Genomic DNA, 27,351 nt, shown 5'->3' with positions numbered 1-27,351 from the left:
TGGCAGACTGTACCTCACTCAACCCTATGTACTGTAGCACCCTAGACAGATCAAGTTACCAGTCCTTATAAGGACCATTGTGGAACAAGTAGGTTGTGTGTGACTGATTAGCAGACTGTACGTCATTCCCTATACCGATGAAGGACTGCTGCAGTATAGGGCAGCGGTCAGCAGTAGTGCACCTCAACCCTATGTATTGTGGACCTATACCAGTCCTTATAGAATAGCAGACTGTACCTCACTCAACCCTATGTACTGTAGTACCCTATACCTTACCAGTCCTTATAAGAACCTTTGTGGAACAAGTAGGTTGTGAATGATTAGCAAACTGCAGCAGAAGGGCAGCAGTCAAGTATAATATTCTTTCTATATTTGGAAGAAAGAATATTATACGTGTACAAGCCTATTACCATACCACTGATACCACTCCTGAAAAGAACCTTTGTGGACCTAATATAGTAACAGCTACTGATTAAACTGACCCTCACTGCCTCACACACTGCTTCCTGCCTGTCCCTATATAAACTGACAAAACACAGGCTACTGGAACAATAACTGGAATAGCACTTTTGTGGACCTGATAGTAACAGCTAATGACTAAACTGACTGTCCCTACAGCAGACACATCGTCCTGTCCCTTTCTCTAAACTGACAAAAGACACTCAGGCTGCTGCAACAATCAGTAGCACAGCAAACCTATATCCTGAACTACACCTATCACCTATACCAGTCCTGAAAATAACTTTTGTGTACCAAATAGCTAGCGATTTGGGTCACTGCAATCTCTCCCTGCTCCACACAGCAACCTCTCCCTATAGTGACAGAAGAAAGAATGTAAAATGGCCGCCGGATCGGGTGTATTTATAAGTTAGGGGGAATGTCCAAGTGTCCATGTGCTGTAATGTCTCAATTGGCTGTCCTGTACCCAATGATGGATGTGTCATCATAGGTCAAAGTTCTTTTACACATAAAACACGGAAGTCCGCTGGGCGAACGGCCCCAATAGTCCACCGATCGGGCAGACCGCAAACAGCCGAAATTCGCCGCGAAATGGACAGTTTATTAGAAATCTGAAAGAGTACTTTAGGTACAACACATCTTGAGGATTTGTGATTTGTGTCATGAAAGTGTAAAATAGGAAGGAAATGGAAGCCACTCCACATGCCATTAATATAATGAAACCAAGAGCTTCCACTGATAGATACAATACATTATTATAAAAATATTCCCTGAAAGATTAAATTGACTTCTAATTATACTTTCCACTTAAGTGTATACTTGAGATAGTGCTATCTATTAACCTTTTTGTCTTTGCTATTATCACAAACATTTCCTGCATTTAAGTGTTTTTGGTTAGAAGACAGAGCTTAGAGTTTTACAGGACACTTAAAAGGTAATTGATGACAGGGTAATTGGGATTTTGAATCTATGCTACCCATTACTGTCCTCGTTTGCTGTACATGGGGTGCCATCATTTTAATAACTTGGCATCCAAAAAATCCATTAGTTAAGTTCACAACAGGCAACTCATACTCCTTAGCAGTGTCTTGGGACAAGAGAATGATAGCAGTTTCAGAGGAAGATTTATATATTTTGGGATTCGCCAGCCACTAATGCCAGTTACTCTAGATAAAGCTGGTAACAACACAAGAAAAAATTGAAAATGTCAATTTTGGTATAATCCGCACTGCTTTAAAATCACATTTTTGTGCTTTTGCTCATTTATAATATACAATCATATTATTGGTTAGTTTGCTTGGGGGGAGAATACAAAAAAACACTTAAAACTGTAAGTGTGATCATTTCCACTGGAGCACAGTTGCAGACTCTGAAAGCATACAGTCATGCCAGTTGCCAGTTATTGGGATTTGGGTGATTTTTTATTTATTTTTTTGGGCTTTTGCTGTATATGAAAACAAAAATGCTTTTTATTCTAGGAACCATACTTCATTGGCTTTTATTATTAGTATGATGCAAAAAACTGCATGTACCAAGTCTGTGTTTCCATTGTCTAATCACAGTATATAGCTAAGCTGGTATTACTTTGCTTGCTTTTGGTTATCACACATCATTATCTTATATTGTACACAACCAAGAAACTTACATAAGAGATAAATGTTCACATCCAGTTGCTGCTAATTACTGTTATGTGTTCCCACATCAAGCTAAAGTCAAATACTAAAACAATGCAGCGTAACCAATCAACTCCTTATACTTTAAACAATTAAATATAATGATATTTAGTATATTACTGTGTATAATATAATACTGCCATTTTGTGACCCTACTGAGTACTCTATTACAACAAATAAATAATTACTCAATCTGAATAAAATAAAACAAATTAAAATGTGTGCATCAACATATGCAGTCCTTTAAATCAAGTCCATAATAAAGTGAATTTATCTTGTGCTCCACAACTTGTCACACAGTCTGCTTACCTGGAGAAATTGACCTACAATGTAAAATCATTATCAAATCAATATTCAAACATCACCATATGTTGTGTCCTTTATTTAGGGTATTCACCTCCTCCTATGGATCAAATTTACCAACAAACCACCTCCTCTTTCTCGAAATACTGGGCTCCAGATACATTATAACAATTCTCCAATCCCTGTTTTTAGGTCAAAAACAATAAAAGGTTGTCATTGTGCATTAAACAGTATCCTTTATTAAAACAAATATAAGCCACTCACAAAGTGCACTCAAAACCAATGCACTGTGGTATGTTCACTTTAAAATACCTGTATTGCCCCATTATGACTAAAGCATCACCTCAGTAAGAAAATGCTGTCCATCCATTTCCGGGTTTAACAATGACCTCAAAAGCTCTGTCCGAGGCTCTGCCCCTTGAATAAGTCACTTGGCCTGTGCCAAAACACGTCGAGGTGTGGCTTGGGACATCATTACGCAAACCCAGAAGTGGACAGAGTTTTTCTACTGAGGGATGATACAGATATTATAAAGTGAAAATATCATGGTGTGCTTGTCTTGCACTTTATTTGTGAGTGGCTTCTGTTTATTTTTAATAAAGGGTGGTATTTAAATATAATGTACAACAATGACCTTTTATTGTTTTCTTTAGCTAAAAACGGGGAATTGGTAAAATATTATACAGTATTTGAAGTCCGGTATTTTGAGAGAGAGGAGGTGGTCTGTTGGTGAATTTGGAGAGATCCATTGGAGATATATTACCATGTGATCTGCCATTTATTTAGGTAATTCACTATTTTACACTATAGGTCAATTTGTCCAGATGAGCAGATTGTGTGACAGGTGCTGGAGCCCTTTGGGATTAATAAAGTATTCTGAATCTGAAGTAGTGGTCACGGAATATATATATTTATCAAAAGAATACGAGTGACAGCCCTGGAGCTTGCAGCTAAAGGGACCCTGTTATGAAAATGAAATTTCTCACCTCTCTTGCTGCCAACACCATTGATTACCATTCTATTAAAAATAAAATGTCCACTAAAGACCTTTCATAAACCAGCACCTCAAGGACTATCAATCTTCTGGTGCCTCCCACCAACCCCCATGCCTTTATAGAACACAGTAGTGAAGTGGAGATCAAGTGGGAGCATTCACCGAGGGCTATGGAGGGCCAGCAGAGAAACACTCCTGGAAGTGTTGTTTCTGCTAAAACTTCAACAGTGAGTTCTCTTCAATGTAACTGTGTCCAGTGGTTCTGGCAGCCAGAGAAGTGAATTTAATGTTTTGCAAAAGGCTTGCTTTAAGATTAATCATAAGAGGCAGCACCTGTATAACTTTCATTCCAGTTTGTATTTTGTAGTAGCTCCAGTTTAATTATGACTGAATACAATTCATCTCTTGTTATCTAGAAAACAAATCATATCTGGTACATGCCATGGTCCAGATGACCTGAAATCTATTTAATCGAGATGACCAGGAAAGTTGAAATGATAGAATAGCTGTAAAACTTTTTCTGAATTTTAATACAATACAATGCTTTTCCCATGAAGAAAACAAATAGGTTTTCGTTGAAGCCCCCCTCCCTAAGTACAAATACAGACTTTTCCTTCTCTTTGCTTCCAGGCCACCCAGCAATAGCAATAACAGTAAATTCTGTGTAACCTGTAAATTATCATAACTAGAGCTTACACGGGGCTTAGGATGGTATCTCCACCCCCTTGTGACAGTGCTGAACCAATTACCAAGCACCAGAACAGTCAAATGAGAGGTAGAAGAGTGAATAATATGTTTCTCAGAACTGGAAGTTCAGACATTTTTGTTGCCCTCTGAAGCTGAACAGTTGGGAGGAAGTGAAAGAAAGGTGATTTGGTCTGCTGGGGAACTGGACATTAAAATGAACTTGTTGCTTTCACCAAAGGCTAAAATCTATTCAAAACAGTTTTTTCCAGTATTTGGATGATGCTGAAGGCTGTTTTTAGAGGAAGACAGTTGAATGTTTTAGGATGAAGCATTGTGTTAAATATAAGTTCATTTTGGAAGGAACATATTTTTAATTGTGATGTTTTATTTTTTTTCAGCTTGTGACTTGATGACACAAGGGATTTTAGCCTTAGTGACATCTACTGGTTGTGCCTCAGCAAATGCCCTTCAGTCGCTGACAGATGCCATGCATATCCCTCATATCTTTGTTCAACGCAACACAGCTGGATCTCCACGCACTGTCTGCCACTTTAATCCTAGCCTGGATGGAGAGGAATACACGTTGGCTGCTAGACCTCATGTTCGCCTCAACGATGTCATGTTGAAACTGGTCACTGAACTTCGATGGCAAAAGTTCATAGTATTTTATGACAGTGACTATGGTGAGTACATAATGATCTCTATAATGATATGATGTGTAATGATGGATATTGCACTGCACTTAATTTTGTAGAGGTGGGCAGGTAGACAGACAGATGCTGGGGCCTTCAGGGATGGTAGCCATGACAGTTGTGTAACCTGTATTAAACTTAAATTAAATGTTCGGCCAAAACTTATTTTTCTTTTGGACAGAGTAGAGAAGGATGTAGAGTAGAGTAGAGGACCCATGTTAGGTTTTTACTTATATCCGCGGTTCTATTCGAAAACGTTATCCTTTGCTGATGACAACCTACATACAGTAAGGATAACTCTTTAACAGCAACACAAAAGCCAGAAAATTGCTTTTCTTTAGTAGAGTTGAGCAAGGATAGATCCTCTGTCAGCATTTCATTTCTGTCTGTTTTTGACCTTTTCTCTCTAAAGGAGCCCTGAATAACAGTAAAAACCTAACAGAAGGTCATTTTTTCCCCACTCTATTCCTCCCTTAAAAAAAAAATTGGCTTGACATATACTTTATGAAAATTGAAAGGTATATTAGTTTATAACTATAAAAAAAGACAGTAATAAACCTGCCTGGTAATTAAAAATTTGAATAATGAGAAAACACATGGAAGTGCAATTTATGTTGCTCATACAGACACTGTATTATTATCCCTTTATTGCAGAGGAAGCAGACAATGGGAAAAGCTATTCGGTACTTTTAGGCAACAGCAATATTTCTTAACATTAAACAATTTATGCTGTAGGCTTTCTGCTCCCCCTATTTTAGCTGGCACAGTCATATTTTTTAGTCCAGTATTCTACACCCTACCAAAAAACAAAAATGTTTAATAAAGAGCCAGGTAATGGGAGCTGACGAACCAGCCGAAATTTGCTACATGGGTGTCCCTGTCAGCATCCTTCTGCTTGACAACCTTCAATTGAAAAATTAAAGGAGCCAGGCAGAAAATTGTTGGCTGAACAGAGCCTGCATTTATTTAGATGGAGGCACTGGTATTTTGACAGCCAGTGGAGCGAGCTGTCAAAATACAATTGCCACGCCAAGAGGTTTGTCCATCTGTGCTATTTAGGAATTTGTGAGTCATGTAAAATGTATATATACATATGGCCATCTTTTCTCTCTGAATAGGGCTTCTCTGTGGAAAACTGATTTAAAAAAAGATGGTTATATTTGTGTACTAATTTTAATTATGCCATTTTGTAAGAATCTAAGAAAATGTACCTGTGACTAAAATTATAATGGTACTTTGCTAGAGTTGATGGGTTACATTTATGGAAAAGAAAATAGTTTTCAGCATCATGGCCTGCAGCCTTCCAGAGCTGTCAATAAATCCTGCATTGCTATAAAAGTGTTGCATCAAGGACATGAGTCTTAAATCAGCCCAATGTAAAGTTCTTCAAACTGCTCCCACTGTTGGTGGCCAGAAACAGCTGTTGGGCCCCAAAGCATGGGAGATTGCAGGACGTGCAGCTGGAATCATTAGTATAGGTAATCAATCAATCAATTATAGAGGCATCTTTTCAGAAACTGTGAGAACAATATCAATGTGCATATTCTTTAATGGAAACCAGAACTATGAGAAAAACATAGGCTGCCATTGCTGAAAATAAAAATCCAGGCACACAGACCAGAGGCCAAGTGAAAAGTCAAAAAGAAAAATTAAATGTAGCTGCGGCCGCTGCTGTCCAAAACTCAGACAAATGAGGACAGAAAATATAATCAAAGGGGTGAACAGCGCTGATCAGCAGACATAAATAGGACCCTCAGAGGCAAAGTAAAAACGTTTTATTATTGTTAAAAAAATAATAAAATGCTCACCAAGGCATACAGCAGTCAATTGATGGTCACGCAGAGACTTGGATTAAAAAAACTGACAGTACCTGGAGGCTGGAGCCGAATGGATGACACATAGACTTAGGGAAACCCATCACAAAGCCGTTGGACAAAGAACACAGAAGCATCGCTGATGGGGTGCCCGCTGTTCACCCCTTTGATTATATCTGCCATTGCTGACCATTTTCTGAAAATGCTAATGCTTGGTAGGTTGTAAGCAATCCTAAAGCATATGCATGTTCAGGTCCTAAAAACAATCTGAATCTAGAGCAACTTGTATTTTTTTAAAGAGAGGTTCCAAATAGCAGCCTATGCATTTCTCTCTGCACAGATTTACATTGTACGGCTAAAAAACTATAAAGCTAATTGTATCTGTATAGTTCAAAAGCTATGCTATACTTGTATATTTCTCTGCTAATGTGTCTGTCGGAAAGTGTCTGCATTTTATGTGGTGGAACAGATAGCATGCTGGTTAGGATAAAGTAAAAACTCAGCAGGTACATTAGAGAGTTTTGAAGTGTTGAAAATGTAATGTTTATTAATATTTAAAAGCAAATTTGCTTGCTTTCTATTAATACAAACAGATAACCAGCACGTCCAATGAAATGTTAAGTAAATGTGACATTTTGTCTACTTGGAGTGTGATAAAATTCTTAAAATCTTAAAAGTGGCCCCACCTGTGACATTTAGGACTTTACAATGTGTTAATTGCACTGCCAGGAACCCTGCTAAAGTTCAAGTTTTCATGTGTTTTTTTTGGAGGGTTTTATATATATATTTGCCTATGCTATGTTGCCTACAGACATTCAGTCATTGTCCTTCTTCTACTTTTCCATTGTCCTTCTCCTTTTCCATTGTCCTTCTATAAGAAAAAACATAAATACTGAAAGCACAATTGATTGCTATTATGGCACTACTATTATCTTGTACTGCTCATATTGCTTGCTCAAACTAGTCATTTTCTAACATGATCAATGAATATTTTGTCCAACTTGTGTGGTCTTTTTCCTTATGCTGTCCTACAAAATTAAAATTGATGCTGCTCTCTTGTGCATAATAGTAGTTTTTGCAACTAATAAATGAACAACCTGCTAAGATCGCTGATTAACTGAGAAATTATGAACTTTAATAACCACATGCAACTGCATTATCTGGAGACCCATTTAACAGGTCAGGACAGAGCTTCAGGGATATTTGGCCATGTTATAGTGTGATAAAAATAGAGTTTTGTAACCTGTCTTAGGTTCTGCTGAAAAATGCCCAGTCTCATTTGCCCTATTAATACCACCTGCTTAATACCATAACATCAAATTACCATCTTGTGAGCAGTTTTTTAATCTGACCAAAAGCTAGGTATATCCAGGCTGTAGACCAGGTGTCTTCAAGCTGTAGCCTGAGTGCCGGATGCGCCCCTTTGCTAGGCTTCATCACTATTCCTCTCACTCCTATGAGGCACTATTCCTTCCAATGACACCAATAACAGGGCATAATTCCTGCCACTGACACTTATGATGCTTCTCTATTCCTCCCAGTAATACCAGTGATGGGACACTATTCCTCCCAGTAATTCCAGTGATGGGACACTATTCCTCCCAATAATACCAATGATGGGGAACTATTCCTCCCAGTAACATCAATGATGGAGAACTTTTCCTCCCAGAAATACCAACGATGTGAGAGTTTTCCTTCCAGTAACACTAATAATGGGGAACTATTCCTCCTAGTAATACCAGTGATGGACCACTATTCCCCCCACTAACCACAGGTGCTATGTAATTGACCACTAACTCTGAAGCACTGTTTATTCTCACTGAGGCTGGGCCCGGGGCATTTTCTACCCTCACTGGCCTCAGTCCAGCCCCCCTAAAGTCTGAAGGGTGGTAAACTGGCCCTTTGTTTTGAAAGGTTTGGAGACTCCTTCTATAGACCATTGTTATTTTTTTGGTATTTAAAAAACACAATGGTTGCACTGAAGCTTTAGGAGAAGTAGGTATGGGCTAAGTTCAATAAGAGAGCAACTGTGTGTCTCTAGTAGGGATGGCCGAACTGTTCGCCCGGCGGTCGGTTCGCGGCAAATTTCAGCTGTTCGGGGTCCGCCCGATCGGCAGACTATTGCCGCTGTTCGCCCGGCGGACTTACGTGTTTACTGTGTAAAAAAACTTTGACCTATGATGACACATCCATCATGTGGTACAGGACAGCCAATTGAGACATTCCCCCTAACTTATAAATAGACCCGATCCGGCGGCCATTTTACATTCTTTCTACTGTCACTATAGGGAGAGGTTACTGTGTGGAGCAGGGAGAGACTGCAGTGACCCAAATGGCTAGCTATTAGGTGCACAAAAGTTCTTTTAAGGACTGGTATGGTATAGGTGTAGTTCAGGATATAGGTTTGAGGCACTGTTATTCAAGTCATTGTTGCAGCAGATTGTCTTTTCTCAGTGCAGATAGGGACAGATAGGACGCTGTGTGTTTCAGAGAGGGACAGTCAGTTTAATCATTAGCTGTTACTATTAGGTCCACAAAGGTCCTTTTCAGGACTGGTATGGTGTAGTAGTACAGGATATAGTTTTGAGTGCTATTCAAGTTATTGTTGCAGCAGCCTGTGTTTTGTCAGTTTAAATAGGGACAGACAGGAAGCTGTGCGTGGCAGTGAGAGACAGTCAGTTTATTCATTAGCTGTTACTATTAGGTCCACAAAGGTCCTTTTCAGGACTGGTATGGTAATAGGGTTGTACATGTATAATATTCTTTCTTCCAAATATAGAAATAATATTATACTTGACTGCTGCCCTTCTGCTGCAGTAGTCCTTTATGAGTATAGGGACTGAGGTACAGTCTGCTATTCACAACCTACTAGTTCCACAAAGGTCCTTCTAAGGACTGGTAAGGTATAGCGTACTAGAGTATATAGGGCTGAGTGAGGTACAGTCTGCTAATCCTTAAGGACTGGTATAGGTCCACAATATATAGGGTTGAGGTGCACTACTGCTGACTGCTGCCCTATTCTGCAGCAGTCCTTTATCAGTATAGGGACTGAGGTACAGTCTGCTAATCGCAACCTACTAGTTCCACAAAGGTCCCTATAAGGACTGGTAAGGTATAGCGTACTACAGTATATAGGGTTGAGTGAGGTACAGTCTGCTAATCACAACCTACTAGTTCCACAAAGGTCCTTAAGGACTGGTATAGGTGTACTATTTGGTGTGCTGTATATAGTTGTGTAATACACATATTAGATACTTGCACATACTTGACTTCCTCCTAGGGCTGCTTATTATGAGGGGCTCCCACCATCCCTGTGCTGTGCGGACTTCCTCATGGGGCTGTACCTCTGCGGTGCATATTATGAGGGGCTCCCACCATCCCTGTGCTATGCTCATTATGAGGGGCTCCCACCATCCCTGTGCTATGCTCATTATGAGGGGCTCCCACCATCCCTGTGCTATGCTCATTATGAGGGGCTCCCACCATCCCTGTGCTGTGCTGACTTCCTCCTGGGGCTGCTTATTATGAGGGGCTCCCACCATCCCTGTGCTATGCTGACTTACTCCTGGGGGCTGTACCTCTGCTGTGCATATTATGAGGGGCTCCCACCATCCCTGTGCTATGCTCATTATGAGGGGCTCCCACCATCCCTGTGCTATGCTGACTTCCTCCTGGGGCTGCTTACGGTGCAGGTGTCAGTGCTGTATATCACGGTGCTGGTGTCAGTGCTGTATATCACGGTGCTGGTGTCAGTGCTTTATGTCACGCTGCTGATGTCAGTGCTCTCTATCATGGTGCTGGTGTCAGATCACTCTATCACGGTGCAGGTGTCATTGCTGTATGTCACGCTGCTGATGTCAGTGCTCTCTATCACGGTGCTGGTGTCAGATCCCTCTATCACGGTGCAGGTGTCATTGCTGTATGTCACGCTGCTGATGTCAGTGCTCTCTACCACGGTGCTGGTGTCAGATCACCCTATCACGGTGCAGGTGTCATTGCTGTATGTCACGCTGCTGATGTCAGTGCTCTCTATCACGGTGCTGGTTTCAGATCACTCTATCACGGTGCAGGTGTCATTGCTGTATGTCACACTGCTGATGTCAGTGCTCTCTATCACGGTGCTGATGTCAGATCACTCTATCACGGTGCAGGTGTCATTGCTGTATGTCACGCTGCTGATGTCAGTGCTCTCTATCACGGTGCTGGTGTCAGATCACTCTATCATGGTGCAGGTGTCAGTGCTCTATATCACAGTGCTGGTGAGTGGTGATCATCTCCTGCACCCTCTTCTTTGCCTACCCTGACCTTCCCTCTCCTCCATTGCCTTCATGCGCTCCACAGTCCTGAATTGTCACAATTTCACATATAAAAAAGAATGCTTGTAGTTGTCGATCCCAGATTCACTTCATACATGTGTTATGTCATTGGCCATGTGGTGGGACTATGTTTGCACAGCTAGTAATTATTTTGTGGCTGCAAATTTGACCTGTAGGTTTGTAAAGTTCGCCTCCCATTGAAGTCAATGGGGCCCGCCGCAAACGTTACGGTTCGCGAACTATCGGCCGCGGTCGCGTTTCGCGTTTGCGAAACGTCCCGTTGGAAGTTCGTCCATCACTGGTCTCTGGGAGTCTCTGATGAACAGTCTATGGGATGAACAGTGGGCTGTAGACAGCTGCAGGCTCAGGGAAGAGCTAGAGGGAAACTCTGCAGGTACAAAAGGCAAGGGAAGAGAGCAGCGCCATTTGAGTGCAGTATTACAATTGATTTAATGGCAACAAAAATTATGTAAACTCACATACTAATATTAGGAAGTGCTGTACAATGCTGACCTTCCTAATTTTATTCTGTGAATGTACATATTCTTTGGTGTCATTAAATCAATTTTTTTTGTGTTACCCGGGGTGATCTTTTAAATATAAATAAAATATTTCCTGAAACCGGTATTAGTCGCTCATTAAGATTTCTATAATGGAAGTGCCAGTTGCTAATATTTAGCTTACCAATCATTAGATGTGGTGGCTGCATTCATTTTTTCCTTCTGTTTTCACCTGGTGATCTGGCCAGTAAAACACTTCCTGTGTTATACAGATACCACTGGGTAAAGAATCACAGAGGAGCACCTTTGGACATCAGCATTGTCAGTCTGGCAGATTTAGATATGCTAACAAATTAAAACTAAACATCAGCTCACAATAAAATCTGATCATTGTAAGTACCCCTGTCAGTGGTAAATGGCCTCTAAACTGCTACATTTGCACGAGAGCTTGTTCTGTTGAAAAACAAACTGGCCAGATCATCAGGTGAAAAAGAAAGAAATCAAGTCTATAAAGAAAACGAATGCAGCTATCACATCTATGAATTGGTAAGCTGCAATATTATACATTTTCGCTGTCAGCGCTATATAAATCCCGTAAAATGGGGATGAGCCGAACACCCCCCAGAACAGGCAAAAAATGTGTGCGAACAGCGTTAAAGTCTATGGGACAGAAACATGAAAAATCAAAAACTAAATATTCCTTTAACTATCATGCCTGAGTGGCCCCTTAGTCTGCCTGTAAATTTAGAGAATCTTTCCAATGTATTTTATCATCCCACAACAAAATTAAATTTCTAAAGGAAAAAATGGAATTTGAAATTGCTTGTGGCTGATTAAAATGTTTAAAACTCAGCTATAAGAATGTTTTCAAATTCTAAAATATATAAGGCCATTTATTGTCATTCCCACGAGAATATCTTGAAATTCTTCTTTGCTTTGTATCATCTGTACTTCAATATGTCTACTTTTTATTTCTGGTATCACATAATTTGTCTTATATTCTGTACATGTAATTTATTTTAACATAAAATAAAAAAATTTGAACGAGTAAATTGCTTGTGGCTGTATATATATTGCCTTCAGGCCACTAACTAACCTGCCTGCCTGCCTAGTCTAGCCCAATCTATCTCTGTCCACTATACACAGCTGCTATCTAAGCAGCCTTATATAGTATGGGGCATGGGCTTAGTCCCCCTGAGCCATGATTGGCCACAGGCCAATTATGGCTCTCGTAGCAGAGGTCAGGTGCATGCTTTGGCTAATCATTAGACATCAATCTCGAAGTGCATTTTGGGGCATTCATGGCAAATTTGAGCACCGTGGAATGCCCCAAAATGCACAGCCAGATTGATGTCTAATGATTAGCCAAAGCATGCACCTGACCTCTGCTACGAGATGTTTCAGTTAGTTTGCGAGGAAACAAACACCCGATGTTCGAGATGAACTTACGTTCGACTTGGGCTCATCCCTAATAATGATAATACTTTAACCATGAATTCACAGCATGAGCAGGGGTGAGTCACAGCTTCCGGAATATTGACATGTAAGTGTCTATAAACACGCATATAGAAAGGGTGCTGAATTATTTTGTAAAAATGTGCTAACATTTTCTTGCTGCTAATAGAGACAAACACTGTTTTCACATTTAAAGCTAACTATTGGTTATGCCCCTTACAGCACTCTCTGCTGAAAGGCTATCTGCTTTCTTAAAGGCTAAGTTCACTTTTTTTTTTCTCCTAAATTCCAGCTCCCCATGCACCAATATAGCATTCATATACTTTTTTTTTTTTTTTTTTTTTAAATATCAAAGCTTTCCATAAAATATACAGATACATACCTTGATGTCCTAAATCCATGATTCAAAACGTATCTATTGCTTCTGTCTTGCGTCCATACAGACTGTAGTTCTGTTGACCAGCCAATCTCATTAGCACACACTCTGCATCTTCCATCCACCCACTCAAAGCTGCACATTTTTATAAAATGAAATGCATTCAATCAGTGATCACCCTGTTCACTAAATGCATGAATGCTATATTGGTACATAGGCGAGCTGGAATTTACAAAAAAAGTGAACTTATCCTTTAACCACTGTCTGCCTGGCCTATATCAAAATGACAGCCGGGCGGTGGTTCAGTTATCCTGACTGAGCATGATATAACATCCTACGGGATAACTGCCAGCGTGCACCCGTGGGGGCACGCATTGTGGTGATCGGTGGTGCAGGTTGTCAATCTAACACACCGCTACACCGATCTCGGTAAAGAGCCTCTGACACACTGCTCCTATTTTACTTTTTCTTTTATTATTGGCGCTTATCCTCCAGTGCAGTATCCAGACCTCCATACCCCTTTTTGGCCAATTACTTGTATATAAGCTTTCAAAATTAGCATTTTTGATTTTTCCTGTTCTGTTCCCATGGACTTCAATGGGGTTTGCCGTCCGGGTTAGAACATTTCGCCGATTTGGAAGTTCTGCTGGGAACCAAACAGGAGAGTCATCAATAAATACTTCTTAAATGGAGGGGGCATGGCGACCGAGCTCCATGCAGGACGTGTAGCGTGAGAGCTCCGCTCGCCGCCGGAGAAATCGACTTCCATCCGACTCCACCGGTACCGAAAACGATACCCATCGACACTGCCAAGTAGCCGGACACGAGCCTAGCCAGCGGGATGGGCAAACGACGCAAAATCGTGATGCACCCGCACAAGCTGGACGCGTACTTTACCTCAGGCCTAACCGGGCCTAACCAACATGGCGACGGCTCCCGTGCGCGCCAGTCGGCCGAGGTTTCTAACCTACACAATCCGGACCAAAGGATCTCCTCAGACCAGACCTGTCTACATAGCGGATCCTCATCGAGCAATCAGTCGCCGTCCACACGCAGCCCAGCGAAAGCCAGAGTGCGGAGGTCCTCCCCGGATAGGCCGCCAAGCCAGTCTGAGGCTCAAATGGAGGTAAGCAGGCCGCAACCCCACACAGCAATACAAGGACCACAGGCAAGGGACCCGATCACTGACTTTCCCACTACAGATGCCCCAATTTCAGAATCCACTCTAAAAGACATGCTCTTGTCTCTCAGGGCATCCCTACAAGCTGACCTAGTGAAGGAAATAGCTGACTGTCAAAAATCAGTACAATCCTTGGGTATTAGAGTGGATAGAGTGGAACAGCAGCTGGGCACATATGCTTCCTCATATAATGTCATGGTGGAGGCTCACGAGGCCCACGGGGATGACATTAAATGGCTGAAAGACAAACTCGCAGATATTGAGGACCGATCCAGGAGAAACAACATAAAACTGAGAGGTATTCCTGAATCCGTTCCACCCACTCAATTACTACAGTTTGCCCAAGCTATGTTTTCTACGCTGGTCCCGGAGCTAACGGCCCAGGACCTAATAGTGGACAGAATACACAGGTTGCCTAAGCCTTCGTTTATCCCTGTTGAAACTCCCAGGGATGTTCTCTTGAGAGTTCATTTCTACCATGTGAAAGAAAGGTTGATGCTTGCCTCTCGCAATCCAGACGCATTGCCCCCTCAATATGCTGATGTGAGGATGCTACCCGACTTGTCTAGACACACACTACAACGGCGCAGAAATCTTGCGACCATTACCAAGGCCCTGAGAAACCACGCCATTCCACATAAATGGAAGTACCCGGCGACTCTGGTCATCACTCATAATGGGGTTGCTGTCATGATCTCAACACTAGAAGAGGGAATTGAGGCTCTGAGGAAATGGAACATTTTACCAGACCCCTCTTCATCCCGCTCACCTACTGGTAACCTGCAACACATTCCTGAAGAATGGCAATTAGTCACCCGCAAACGATCTCCTAGGAATCCCAAAGGTGGAGTCTCCAGATCTACTGAAAGTAATTCCTAATGTCGTTCTCCGGGGGCTGGAGCTGTCTCTTGAGTGCTCCTCAGCCCTCCCTAGTGCTTCATAGCAGTTATATCTGCATACGGATCATTTATGGATCCTTTTCTTAAGCGTGCTGTTTTGACTATTTTCTTTTTTTCTTTTGTTACCTTATTGTTTTTCTCGTCTAGTTCTTTCACAGTTTTGTTCTCTACTCTCGATATATGCAGTGAGTCTGGGCATCTGAAGGTTTTTTTCTCAGAAGGAATAAGGCCCAATTCCCTGCCTTCCACTTACAGTGGCGTCATGACCTATGCACCTCTAGCAATGGTGAGTACCTACTTCACGCACTCAAACACTCTATACATGCTCTATGGTACTTCACTGCCTTTCTATTAACGCCAAGGGTTTAAATCACCCCGCAAAAAGATTTTCCCTGTGGGCTGAGGCCAAAAAACACAGAGCAGACATCCTCTGCGTACAGGAAACCCACTTTCAAAAAGACAAGACTCCTTACTGTTCTAATAAAAATTACCCTCATGTTTTTCTAGCCTGCACCCCTGAACGTAAGGCAGGCGGAGTACTTATGGCAATTAGCAACTCTGTTTCCTTTCAACTCCGTGGAACACTTCTGGACGAAAACGGTAGATACATAATTGTGACTGGTGACATTAACTCAAATTCTGTACCTGACCTACATATGGACACGACGGCCAAGAGATCTAAGGGTTCACCATCACTACAACCTCTTATACAATCCGAAGGACTATTCGATGCGTGGAGGTGTTACTACGCAAACGAAAAGGACTACACCTTTTTTTCTCATAGACATAGATCCTACTCACGAATAGACCTATTCCTGACGGACAAATGGTTATTACAAAGAGTTGTAGAAACTAAAATATTTGATATTACATGATCTGATCATGCGGCAATCTATATTGCCATTTCGGAAGGGTCTGTCTCCTCCTCACCTCCCATTTGGAGATGCAATGTACGTCTGTTGCAAGATCCGGACACTAACAGCACTATCACCCAGCACATTAGAAACTTCTTTATAGACAACCAACACTCAGTCTTTGACCCTTACACTCTTTGGAACTCACACAAAGCTTACATCAGAGGGGTCCTTATTCAGTTAGGCGCACAACAAAAAAAAAAACGCACACAGACCTTAAACAACCTACTATCTGAGATTCACGAATTGGAGAAACTAAACAAACAAACCCCAACACAAGCTTTGACCAAACAACTTGACCGTCTAAGAGAAACCTTACGAGAACATCTGGCACAGCAATACGATAGACACCTGCGACGCCTACGTCTCAATCACTATTCCAATGCAAACAGGGCAGGCAAATATTTAGCAAACAGACTTAAAGCCGCACGACTGAAGACCAGAATTCTGTTCTTATATAAGTCCACGACGCAGCAGAAACTGTTCAACCCTCTAGACATTGCAAATCAATTTGCTGATTACTATAGCTCATTGTATAACCTCAAGGATGACCTAGATACACCCCAACCATCCATGGACAATATCCAATCTTTTCTCAAACATTTAAAGCTCCCATCCCTCTCTAATCAACAATTAGAAGACCTTAATATAGATATCACCACCACAGAAATTGAACACACCATAGCTAGCCTTCCCAATGGTAAATCTCCAGGGCCAGATGGCTTTTCAAATGAATATCTCAAACTTTTCCAAGCAGACCTTACACCACATCTACAACAGGTCTTTCACAAAGCCACTACCACTGCTGCCTTTCCACAAGAGATGCTGAGGGCCCATGTTGTCACACTTCCCAAACCGGGAAAAGATCCCACAACTCCGGCGCATTTTAGGCCGATTTCATTGTTAAACTCCGATATAAAAGTATATGCCAAATTATTAGCTAGGAGATTGACTAATGTCATACCTACATTAATCAAGCGCGACCAGATGGGATTTGTGAAAGGGAGACAGACTTCTGATGCTACCAGGAGAATTATAAATGTTATTAGTTCGGCTGGCCTGTCTAGAACGCCTTCTCTGCTGTTATCAATTGACGCAGAGAAGGCGTTCGACAGGGTACATTGGCAATATATGGTATCGGTTTTATCGAAGTTTGGGTTCTCAGGCCATATCTTCTCTGCCATTTTAGCACTCTACTCATGTCCCTCTGCACAGGTACGAACTGATGTTTTTTTGTCTAAATCATTCCACATAACTAATGGTACAAGGCAGGGGTGCCCTTTATCCCCCACTATCTTCAATCTCATGATAGAACCACTAGCCGAAACTATCCGCTCGCACCCGCTTATTACTGGTTTCCAATTTGGTAATAGTAAACACTCCATAAACCTTTTCGCAGACGATGTGATTCTACTCCTATCCAACCCACTACAATCTCTACCTCAAGCACATCAGGTTCTGACGAAATTTGGTGAGGCCTCTTACTACAAAGTTAACTTCAATAAATCCCTGATTTTAGACTTGGGGGTGGATTCCAAGATCAAGGCTAAACTAGAATCACTTCTACCTTATACATGGAGCAATACAGGTATAGAATACTTAGGCATTACGCTAACCAGTTCTGTAGCCAACCTAGTGAAAACTAACATGTCTCAACTAATCCCAAAACTTGAAAAACAACTTAAAGAGCTTTCCCAGAAGGAAATCTCTTGGATGGGGAGAATTTCTGCATATAAAATGCTAATATTACCACAAATTTTGTATGTATTCCGCTCCCTCCCAGTCCATATCCCCGTATACTTCCTTACCCAACTATCCAACATGTGCTGGAAGTTTATATGGAAAGGACAAAGGGCTCGATGTTCACGCAACAACCTACTTGCACACAAAAAGGTGGGGGGTGCAGGCATGGTAGAACTGCATGACTACTTAATGGCAGTTAGACTAGACTCTCTCAAACATTGGATAGGTTCATCAGAACCCCCAATATGGGTGGATATAGAAGAAGCTCTATAGCCTACTACTGACCTGAAGCTAATGTTGTTAAGTGATAGCTGGTCCTCATGGATCTTGACTCATCTGTCTCCACCTATGAAGGCCTCTATGTTAGCGTGGAGAGCCTTTTATAATCTTAAACGAAATGAAACCCCAAAACTTTCAATACAAATCCCTTTGACCATACTTGAAAAGAAAATACCGATGTTATCGGTTAAATCTCTCATGGTTTATGGTATAAGGTCTCTATCGGATGTCTACTCAGGTAACAAACTTAGAACAGTAGAGCAATTAGCTGCACACCACAATCTACCATATGCAGAATTGTACACATGTTTACGCATTATCAATTTTCTTCACTTACTTCCATACCCGGACATCCAGGTCCCAAGATCATTATGGCGCTTTTACTCCGGTCAGGTTGAAGGGTCTAAAGGCATTTCGTTCTGTTACAATCAATTGCAGGACAAACTTATTTTCAAACGGTCTGCAGCCATGTCCAGCTGGGAAAGGGACCTACAGGTGGACCTCTCTGATATTCAGTGGAGGTCGGCCTTTAGATCCATACACTCGTCCACACATTGTATCAAACACTGGGAAATGACTTTAAAAATTCTGAATAGGTGGCAATATACCCCTCTAAGACTGTCTAAATTCTACCTAGGTGCGTCTCCACAGTGCTGGGGAAAATGCGGGGGGGTAGGCAATCTGCTACACATGTTCTGGAACTGCCCCAACGTAAGAAGCCTCTGGAACCAGGTGTTCAAACTTATTTCCTCTCTCACAGAGAATCAATGTTCACCATCCCCGCAACTGGCATTATTACATATTGGTTTGGAAAACTTCCCTACAAAATATAGACCAATGGTCAGTCATATTTTATTGGAAACCAGAGCCTTGATACTACGTTACTGGAAAACTGAAACAGTGATAAATCTTTCTGATGTGACCAAGATGGTGCATAGGAATTACACATTTGAACGCCTCATTGCATTTAACGCTTTGAGGGGTTCAACATTTGACAAGCAATGGGAAAACTGGGTTAAATATAATTCTCACTGATATCGACATTTATTAATAATTTAGGATTCTCACGCTTTCTTTATACTTGCTCTTAATCAATATTATACTTCTGATCTTACTTCATGATTAAATATTGTGTATATCGCTGATGTACGGGTAGACAACCTTTTTCTTCTTCTTTCTTTTTCTTATTCTCTTTTGTTCTCTCTATTTTTACAATTTTTTGCCGCCTAACGTTTTGTTGGTTCAAAATTACTACACATTTGTATTGTCAATGCTGAGTATTCAATGAACGTGTAACTGTTACTTGTTACTTTCAATAAAAACTATTGAAACAAAAAAATAAATAAATACTTCTTAAATGGTCAACTCGCATTCTTTATCACCCTTAAGTATGTAAACAATGTACCCTTTGAAATGTTTCATTATAATGGCCCTCAAGGGCCAAGGTGGTCTTGCATAAAATGAACATAGCAAAGAATCATTAGCTTTTCTTTTGTTATGTAGAATATAGCTGGTTTGGTCAGACCCTGGCTTGGTCAATATCTCAGACTTAGTACTGTATGTGTATTTGTATAATATGAATAGAATGTCCTACAATCACCAGTGCTCACAAACTCTTTACTAGGTGCATACGATCTCAAACAAACAAGATCATAAATACTTAGCTGACACATAGCCATACCCATTAGATGCAACTCCACTCAATATGGCTCCACACCAAAGTAATATAAGGCTATATGGATCCTCACCATTGTCATATAGGGCTCGCCATGAGCATCAGATATGGCACATGGTTAAAAAAAAAAAAAAAGAAAGTACAGAAACTCATAATGCAACCCATTAAAATCCAGACAAATGTATTATGCTATTGCACTCACATGAAGGAATGGAAAAAAAATTGCAATATACAGAATCAATTATGACACTGCTGAAATTTCCGCTGGTGTGCTTGATGACACCACAGGTAATAAACTCCACCAACTGAATTTCCACTAAACAATCATTGTCAGAGAAGGAGATCGAGAAGCATGCTGCCATTTTTGATTCCATTCTTTCATGTGAGTGCAATAGCATAATACATTTTACTCGATTTTAATGGCTTCACTATGAGTTTTTGTCATTCCTCTTCTTTTTGAACAATGTGCCATATCTGATATTCATGTGGAGCCCTATATAACATTGGTGAGGAGCCGTAGAGCCTTATATGACAAATGTGTGGTGCCATATTGAATGGAGCTGCACCTAATAGTGTATGGCTGTGTGTCAGCTAAGTGTTTGTGATCTCATTTGTTTGAGATCCTATGTGTGCGAGCACTGATGGTGTGGATACTTTAAAAAGCACTTGTCTCCTTTGTGATCATTTAGTTTGTGATGATTTGCAGTAGACCTATATAATGCACTGGAACAAATAAAAAATGTTCACATTGGTGGAATTTATTGAATATTTCTGTTGACACAGTATTGTTTGTGTATTGATTTCCCTGCAATCTTTTGTATTGTTAATTTTTTTTTCTTTAAGTGATTGTGCACCGTTTTTTGATTAACACTTATTCACATTACAGTCTTAAAGCAGAGGTCCAAGTTCCTTTTATAGATTTACCAGGATATTCCTTACTGTGCTTTTGAAAAAAAGTTGTGATTGCAGTCCTCTTTTCTTCACTGCAATTGTAGACTGTAGATCTGTTATTATAGTTACTATTTGCATGCAGAAAATTGTATGGATCAGAAGCAAAAAGAACACAATTGTGCAAGGGGCACATGGAAGTGTTGTGTCTCCTAAATAAGATGTAACAAATGTTGGATATTAAGCTAAAGAAATATGACAAATTACGTGTCAGACTATGTATCAATGAAATGGCACTTCTCATGTCATTTCAATTAAAATGCTAAAATTTTGCTAAAAATTAACCTAGTACTAGGTTTTTTTGTTTTTATTTTAATAAATCTTGACAAATGGACAACATGTTTAAACAAACTATTTTAGATTATTTTATACATAATTATTTTTTTTAAATGTTAAATTCGTGTATATTTACACACTGCATTGCACTGTGAAAGTAGAAGTCTGCCGGTTTCAGCTGTCACTGTACTTCTGTGTGAGGCTCAACAACTGCAGCCTGCAAGTTTGTTTGTAAAAACATACCTCACGTGATCATCACAACTGACTGTCATGGTGTTCAAATGATGAAGAACCATGCTGACTGGTTCCTGATCATTAGCAATGACCATCAGCTGTCAGTAACAGTGCAGTAGCAGAATGAATGCTCACTCCCAGTTCTGCAATGGAATGTTGATTAATGTTCTCTCTGCATGGGGAACAATGATACACAGATTGCGACTGTTGTGCTTTTCTTTTTTTTACCTGATTGTGGAGATTTCCCCTAACCTCGTGTGTGGCCTTTGGAACAGGAACTAAAGGGAATACTTGGTTAAACAAAGCAATTACAGCATTTGTTTTTATCAGGCTAGGGAAGTTGGAAAACCTTTGTCCGATGTTTTTTAATGAATCTTGATTAGGGTTAATTGCTTCCCCTACTGTGTGGTCACAGGGCAGGAAGTAAGGTAAAATCTCCTCAGTGTGGAAGCGTAGATAAAAACATGGAGGCAAAAAAAAAATGGAGGCTCCAACCTTTATCTATGCAATACATAATGCATGAAGGAAAATAAAATACATTTTATTTGGCGTTAAACACATTTCTGTGCTTATTGCACATGAGAGCCTGGGAAAATTGAAGTCACCTAATACTTCCATTTCCAATATTTTTTTTCTAGCTGTCTTTGTATCTTTTTAAAGCCACAACACCTTCATTTTTCCTTTTATCAGTCTAGGTACTTAGCATGTTTTCTGTTCAGCTATTCTGTAAAGCAAGGTGGAAATGAAATAGTGTAGCTTAAGTCCAGCAACTCAATGGCATTTTCTCAATACACAGCTGTTTTCCAGGGTTAAAATTCAGAAAGTGATGAATTGTGTGTAATTTAGACATTTGATAAAAAAAAATAAGATATAAGGTAATACTTCTTTGTAAAAGTGATTCATGAGTTTGCAGGAGGGAAATCATCCAGTGTTACTATTTTTCTACTTTGTTTTCACTTTAATGCTAGAGATTAATTGACTGTCCTAGGTCACTAAACCAACTTCATTGCCTGAGCTGGCACAATAAAGAAGATGTCCTGAATTCTAGCCTTAAACCCTGCAGACCCTTGGATGATGGATTGTCTCATTACTAGAATGTATTGGGGCTACCACTTGAGAATCTTGTGAAACATTGTCCTTATGACTGAAAGCACCAACTCTCTGTCTCTGCACTGTGGGGTGGAGATCCCACCAGATACACTTCATGAATGCCATTAATCTCTGGCTTGTCATCCCAGATCTGTACTGTTCTACATGTAGACAGCTGTAAACATCGGGTGAATTAATTAGTGTCCATTCTGTAGCACTGGTGAGGAAGTGATGGAGGTTAGCAGCTTTTCTTGTGTTGCCAAGTATGTATAGGAATATGTAGAATAAATTTATAGTCGATTTCATATTTATTTTCATGAGAATGGAGTTTAATTAATTAATTAATTTAAAAAATGTATGTGTAATATGATGCTGGATTCCATGGCAATTACTAAAATTAATAGTTAAAAAATAAAATTACAAAGTTGTCTAGGCCAACCAAACTTATTATGTATGTGCTGCCATTACTCTTAAACATGCAAAAAAATTAATAAAAAATAGGTCCTGCTATACAACTGCTGCAATCACCAAAATGTATGTTCAGCACCTAAAGGAAAAAAGCCCCTTGTTTTTTAATCCAAAACGCCCGGGAAATAACTAATTGCTGACATCATCATCCCAATAATCATGAATGAGTTTGCAAGGTCTTCTTTTTATGCCTGATAGGCTATTGTGATGCCAGAACGGAGGGAGTTTAGGCATTGACACATGCAAGTAAAATCTCCATTGCCTATAATTAAAAATGATATCCTTTAAGATAATTTTTTTTTAAACTAATTTGGTTTGTTATTAAATCCATGTTAGATGGTAAAAAATTAGATTTTGTGTTGGTCCACTTTAAAGGAAACCTGTACTAAGAGTTCAGCCAGACTGATTACTTGTTTTCAAAATACTATGCCTCTGGTTTTCATGCTAACCTAATAGCTTCAGGCTTTTTAAATTCACTGACTTGGAGCGAGTTTGTAGAATGGATGTTCTGACTTCCTGATTTGCATGTTTGTCTCAGGTCAGTGCCCTGAAGCGTATCTAAACCTCAAAACAATAATGTAATGTATTGTAGCTTACCAATCCTTAGTTGTGGTGGCTGCATGACTTTTATCTTTCAGGGTAAGAACGTTTTATACAATTTAATACCTGCTGATCTTGCCAGAAATTCAGTGTCCTCTTCACTTCTTGTGAGTTTAAAATGTAACTAAAGCCAAAACTTTTTTTTTATTTGTCAACCTTTTCTGCCATCTGTGTCCCACTGGGGAGAGTTCCCTTATTTCCCTTTATTTCCTGCCCCCTAGCCAAGACAGGAATTGAGAAGAATTCCCTCCTAAGAGAGGGAATCCTGGAGTTTCTCCAGGGTCACCAGAATGTGTGTCCTCGCTGGAAGATTTCCCCTCTATTACTGTCCCAGTGCCAACCTAAAATTTTGAATTTTCTTTACTTTTACTTTCAAACATAATGGTAAATAGGACACATAGAAAGGGTTTATCTCCATAATGGGGGCACATACATCAATGACAACTGACAGGGGTTCTAATCCCTCTCTACTCTATCCAAAACATAAACTCACCTTAAGTTACACCTTAATAGATAGCAAAATAATCTTTTCTTTCTTGTCTTCGCTACTAATTCCCATCAGCCCTAATGTAATGGCAATGAAAAAAAAAAAGATGACATACAGTGGGGAAAATTATTATTTGATCCCCTGCAGATTTTGTACATTTGCCCACTTACAAAGAAATTAAGGGTCTATAATTTTTATCATAGGTGTATTTTAAATGATAGAGACAGATTATCAACCAAAATTCCAGAGAAAATACATAATGCAAATGTTATGCATTGAGTTGCAGTTCAATAGGTAAATTACGCATTTGATTCCTAAGCAAAACATGACTAAGTACTTGATGGAGAAACCCTTGTTGGCAAGCACAGTGGTAAGACGTTTCTTGTATTTGGTTACCAGGTTTGCACAGATCTCAGGAGGGATTTTGGTCCAATCTTTACACATCTTCTCTAAATCCTTAAGGTTTCTTGGCTGTCACTTGGCAACTCAAAGTTTCAGCTCTCTCCATCTATAGGATTAAGGCCTGGAGAATAGGCCACTTCATGACCTTAATGTGCTTTTTCTTGAGCCACTCCTTTGTTGCCTTGGGGTATATTTTGGGTCATTGTCATGCTGGAAGACCCACCAACCACCCATCTTCAGTGTCCTGGAAGAAGGTTCTCATCCAAGATTTTACAATACATTGCCATGTCCACTGGCCCCTTAGTGTGGCAAAGATGGCCTGTACTTTAAGCAGAGAAACGGCCCCAAAGCATAATGTTTCCACCTCGATGTTTGACTGTAGGGATGGTGTTCTTAGGGTCATAGTCAGCATTTTTCTTCCTCCAAACATGGCACATTGAGTTAATGCCAAAGAGCTAAATTTTGGTCTCATCTGACCACAGCACTGTCTCCAAATACTACTCTGAATAATTTAGATGTTCACTGGCAAACTTCAGACTGGCCCGTACACATGCCTTCTTGAGGAGGGGACCTTGCAGGTGCTGCAGGATTTCAATCCATGGTGGCATATTGTGTTACCAATGTTTTTTTTGTGACCGTGGTACGCAACTGCCTTGAGATCATTCACAAGCTCCTCCCGTATAGTTCTAGGCTGATCCCACACTTTTTTCATGATCGTCACCCATGAGGCAAAAACGTGCATGGAGTTTCAGACTGAGGGCGATTTTAATGGTTATTTTGTATTAATTCCATTTGCTCCAACAGTTGTCTCCTTCTCACCAAGCTTCTTGCATTGACAGCTGCTGATTGGCCAAAGCATGCACATGACCTGCATGCTTTGGCCAATCATAGCACAATGTGCTTGAAGCCATGATTGGCCAAAGGCAGGGTGCCTTTGGCCAATCGTGGCTCAGGGGCTAAGTCCACGTCCCTCACTATATAAGGCTGCTGCTTGTACGGTGGCCGTATATAGTGAATAAATAGAGATTAGGCAGTTAGTGTAGTGTGAAGTCAGTCAGTGTAGTGTGTATATATATAATACAGGTCAGAGTATATAGTGCAGTCAGTGTAGTGTATATATAGTATAGTTCAGAGTATATAGTGTAGTGTGTGCATATATAATACAGTGGAGAGTATATAGTGCCATCAGTGTAGTATATATAACACATTGCATAGTACAGTGCTTTAATGAAGTTGTCATACCCCTTGAATTTTTTTACATGTTGTCATTTTACAACCAAAAATGTAGATGTATTTTATTGGGATTTTATGGATAGACCAACACAAAGTGGCACATAAGTGTGAAGTGAAAGGAAAATGATTGAATGTTTTTTAACATTTTTTTTACAAATAAATATCTGAAAAGTGTGGTGGGCATCTGTATTCAGCCACCTTTACTCTGCTACACCTAACTAAAATCACAAGTCACCTAATTAGTAAATAGAGTCCACCTGTGTGTACTTTAATCTCAGTATAAATGCAGCTGTTCTTCGAAGCCCTCAGAGTTTTGTTAGAGAACCTTAGTGAACAAAGTGCATTAAGAAGGCCAAGGGACACACAGGACACATCGGCGATAAAATTGTGGAGAGGTTTAACCACTTACGGACCGCCCACCACAGTTTTACGGTGACTGTTTGAAGGAGGATATCTTTGTTATGGCAGCAGCTAGCTGCCATAACCCATGTATCCTCGTCTTCAGTGGGTGGTCTGCTACAAGATAAAAGTGGTCTCTGCAGCGGATTCGCCACAAGATAACTTTTATTAGTGACGGGAGAGGGCCCTCCCTCCCGCCGCGATCCAGTGCCCTCCGCTGCTTACCAGAGCCGTCGGCAGCGGTGGTGGCGATCGTGTCCTGTCTCCTGTCAGGTATTGAGATGAGTGAGGGGAAGATGGCCCCCACCCATCTCCATAAAATTGCTGGGTGGAAGCTATGTCAAAACGTCACTTCTGCCCACAGCTCTTAAAGGGCCATTTTATAAAAAAAAAAAACATTTAATTACAACTTTTTTTTAATTGCATTTTAGTCTAAATATGAGATCTGAGGACTTTTTGACCCCAGGTTTTTTTCTATTACAAGGGATGTTTACACTCCTTGTAATAGGAATAAAAGTGACATTTTTTTAAGACCGTGTACAAATAAAAAATAAAAGGTAAAATAAATAATAATTTTTTTTTTTTTAACGTGTACTGCCCCAATGAGCTTGTGTGCAGAAGCGAACGCATACGTGAGTAGTGCCTTCATATGAAAACAGTGTTCAAACCACACATGTGAGGTATTGCCGCGATCGGTAGAGTGGGAGCAATAATTCTAGCCCTCCTCTGTAACTTAAAAAATGCAACCTGAAGAATTTTTTAAACGTCGCCTATGGAGATTTTTAAGGGTAAAAATTTGTCGCCATGTTGGGTATCAATTTACTCAGCATAACATTATCTTTCACAATATAAAAATTGGGCTAATTTTACCGTTTTTATTTTTTTTATTAAAAAAAGTGATTTTTTTTCCAAAAAAAGTGCGCTTGTAAGACTGCTGCCAAATACGGTGTGAAAAAAAGTATTGCAATGACTGCCATTTTATTTTCTAGGGTGTTAGAAAAAAACAATATATAATGTTTGGGGGTTGTAAGTAATTTTCTAGCAAAAAAAAACCTGTTTTAAACATGTAATTACCAAAATCTCAAAATGATGCTGGGCCTTAAGTGGTTAAAGCAGGGTTAGGTTATAAAAAAAATCCCACACTTTGAACATCTCATGGAGCACTCTAAAATTCATCATCTGATAATGGAAAGAGTATGGCACAACTGCAACCCTACCAAGACATGGATGTCCACCTAAACTGACAGGCCAGGCAA

General features: G+C 40.2%; 1 protein-coding gene across 3 annotated transcripts in view; it reads left to right on the top strand.

Annotated features, from left to right (window-relative positions):
• Positions 1-27,351, top strand: part of GRID1 (glutamate ionotropic receptor delta type subunit 1) — a 1,763,123-nt gene that overhangs the window by 406,432 nt on the left and 1,329,340 nt on the right. For all 3 annotated transcript variants that reach the window (XM_077454598.1, XM_077454599.1, XM_077454600.1), the window contains exon 3: positions 4,515-4,799. In XM_077454598.1, coding sequence (XP_077310724.1) covers positions 4,515-4,799 — 285 coding nt within the window. The remainder of the gene's footprint in view (positions 1-4,514; positions 4,800-27,351) is intronic.

Source organism: Lithobates pipiens, unplaced genomic scaffold, assembly GCF_037356315.1.
Source record: "Lithobates pipiens isolate NorthernLeopardFrog02 unplaced genomic scaffold, aLitPip1_a1.2 Scaffold_25, whole genome shotgun sequence".
NCBI lineage: Eukaryota > Metazoa > Chordata > Amphibia > Anura > Ranidae > Lithobates > Lithobates pipiens.
This window is presented reverse-complemented; position numbering and strand designations above follow the sequence as displayed.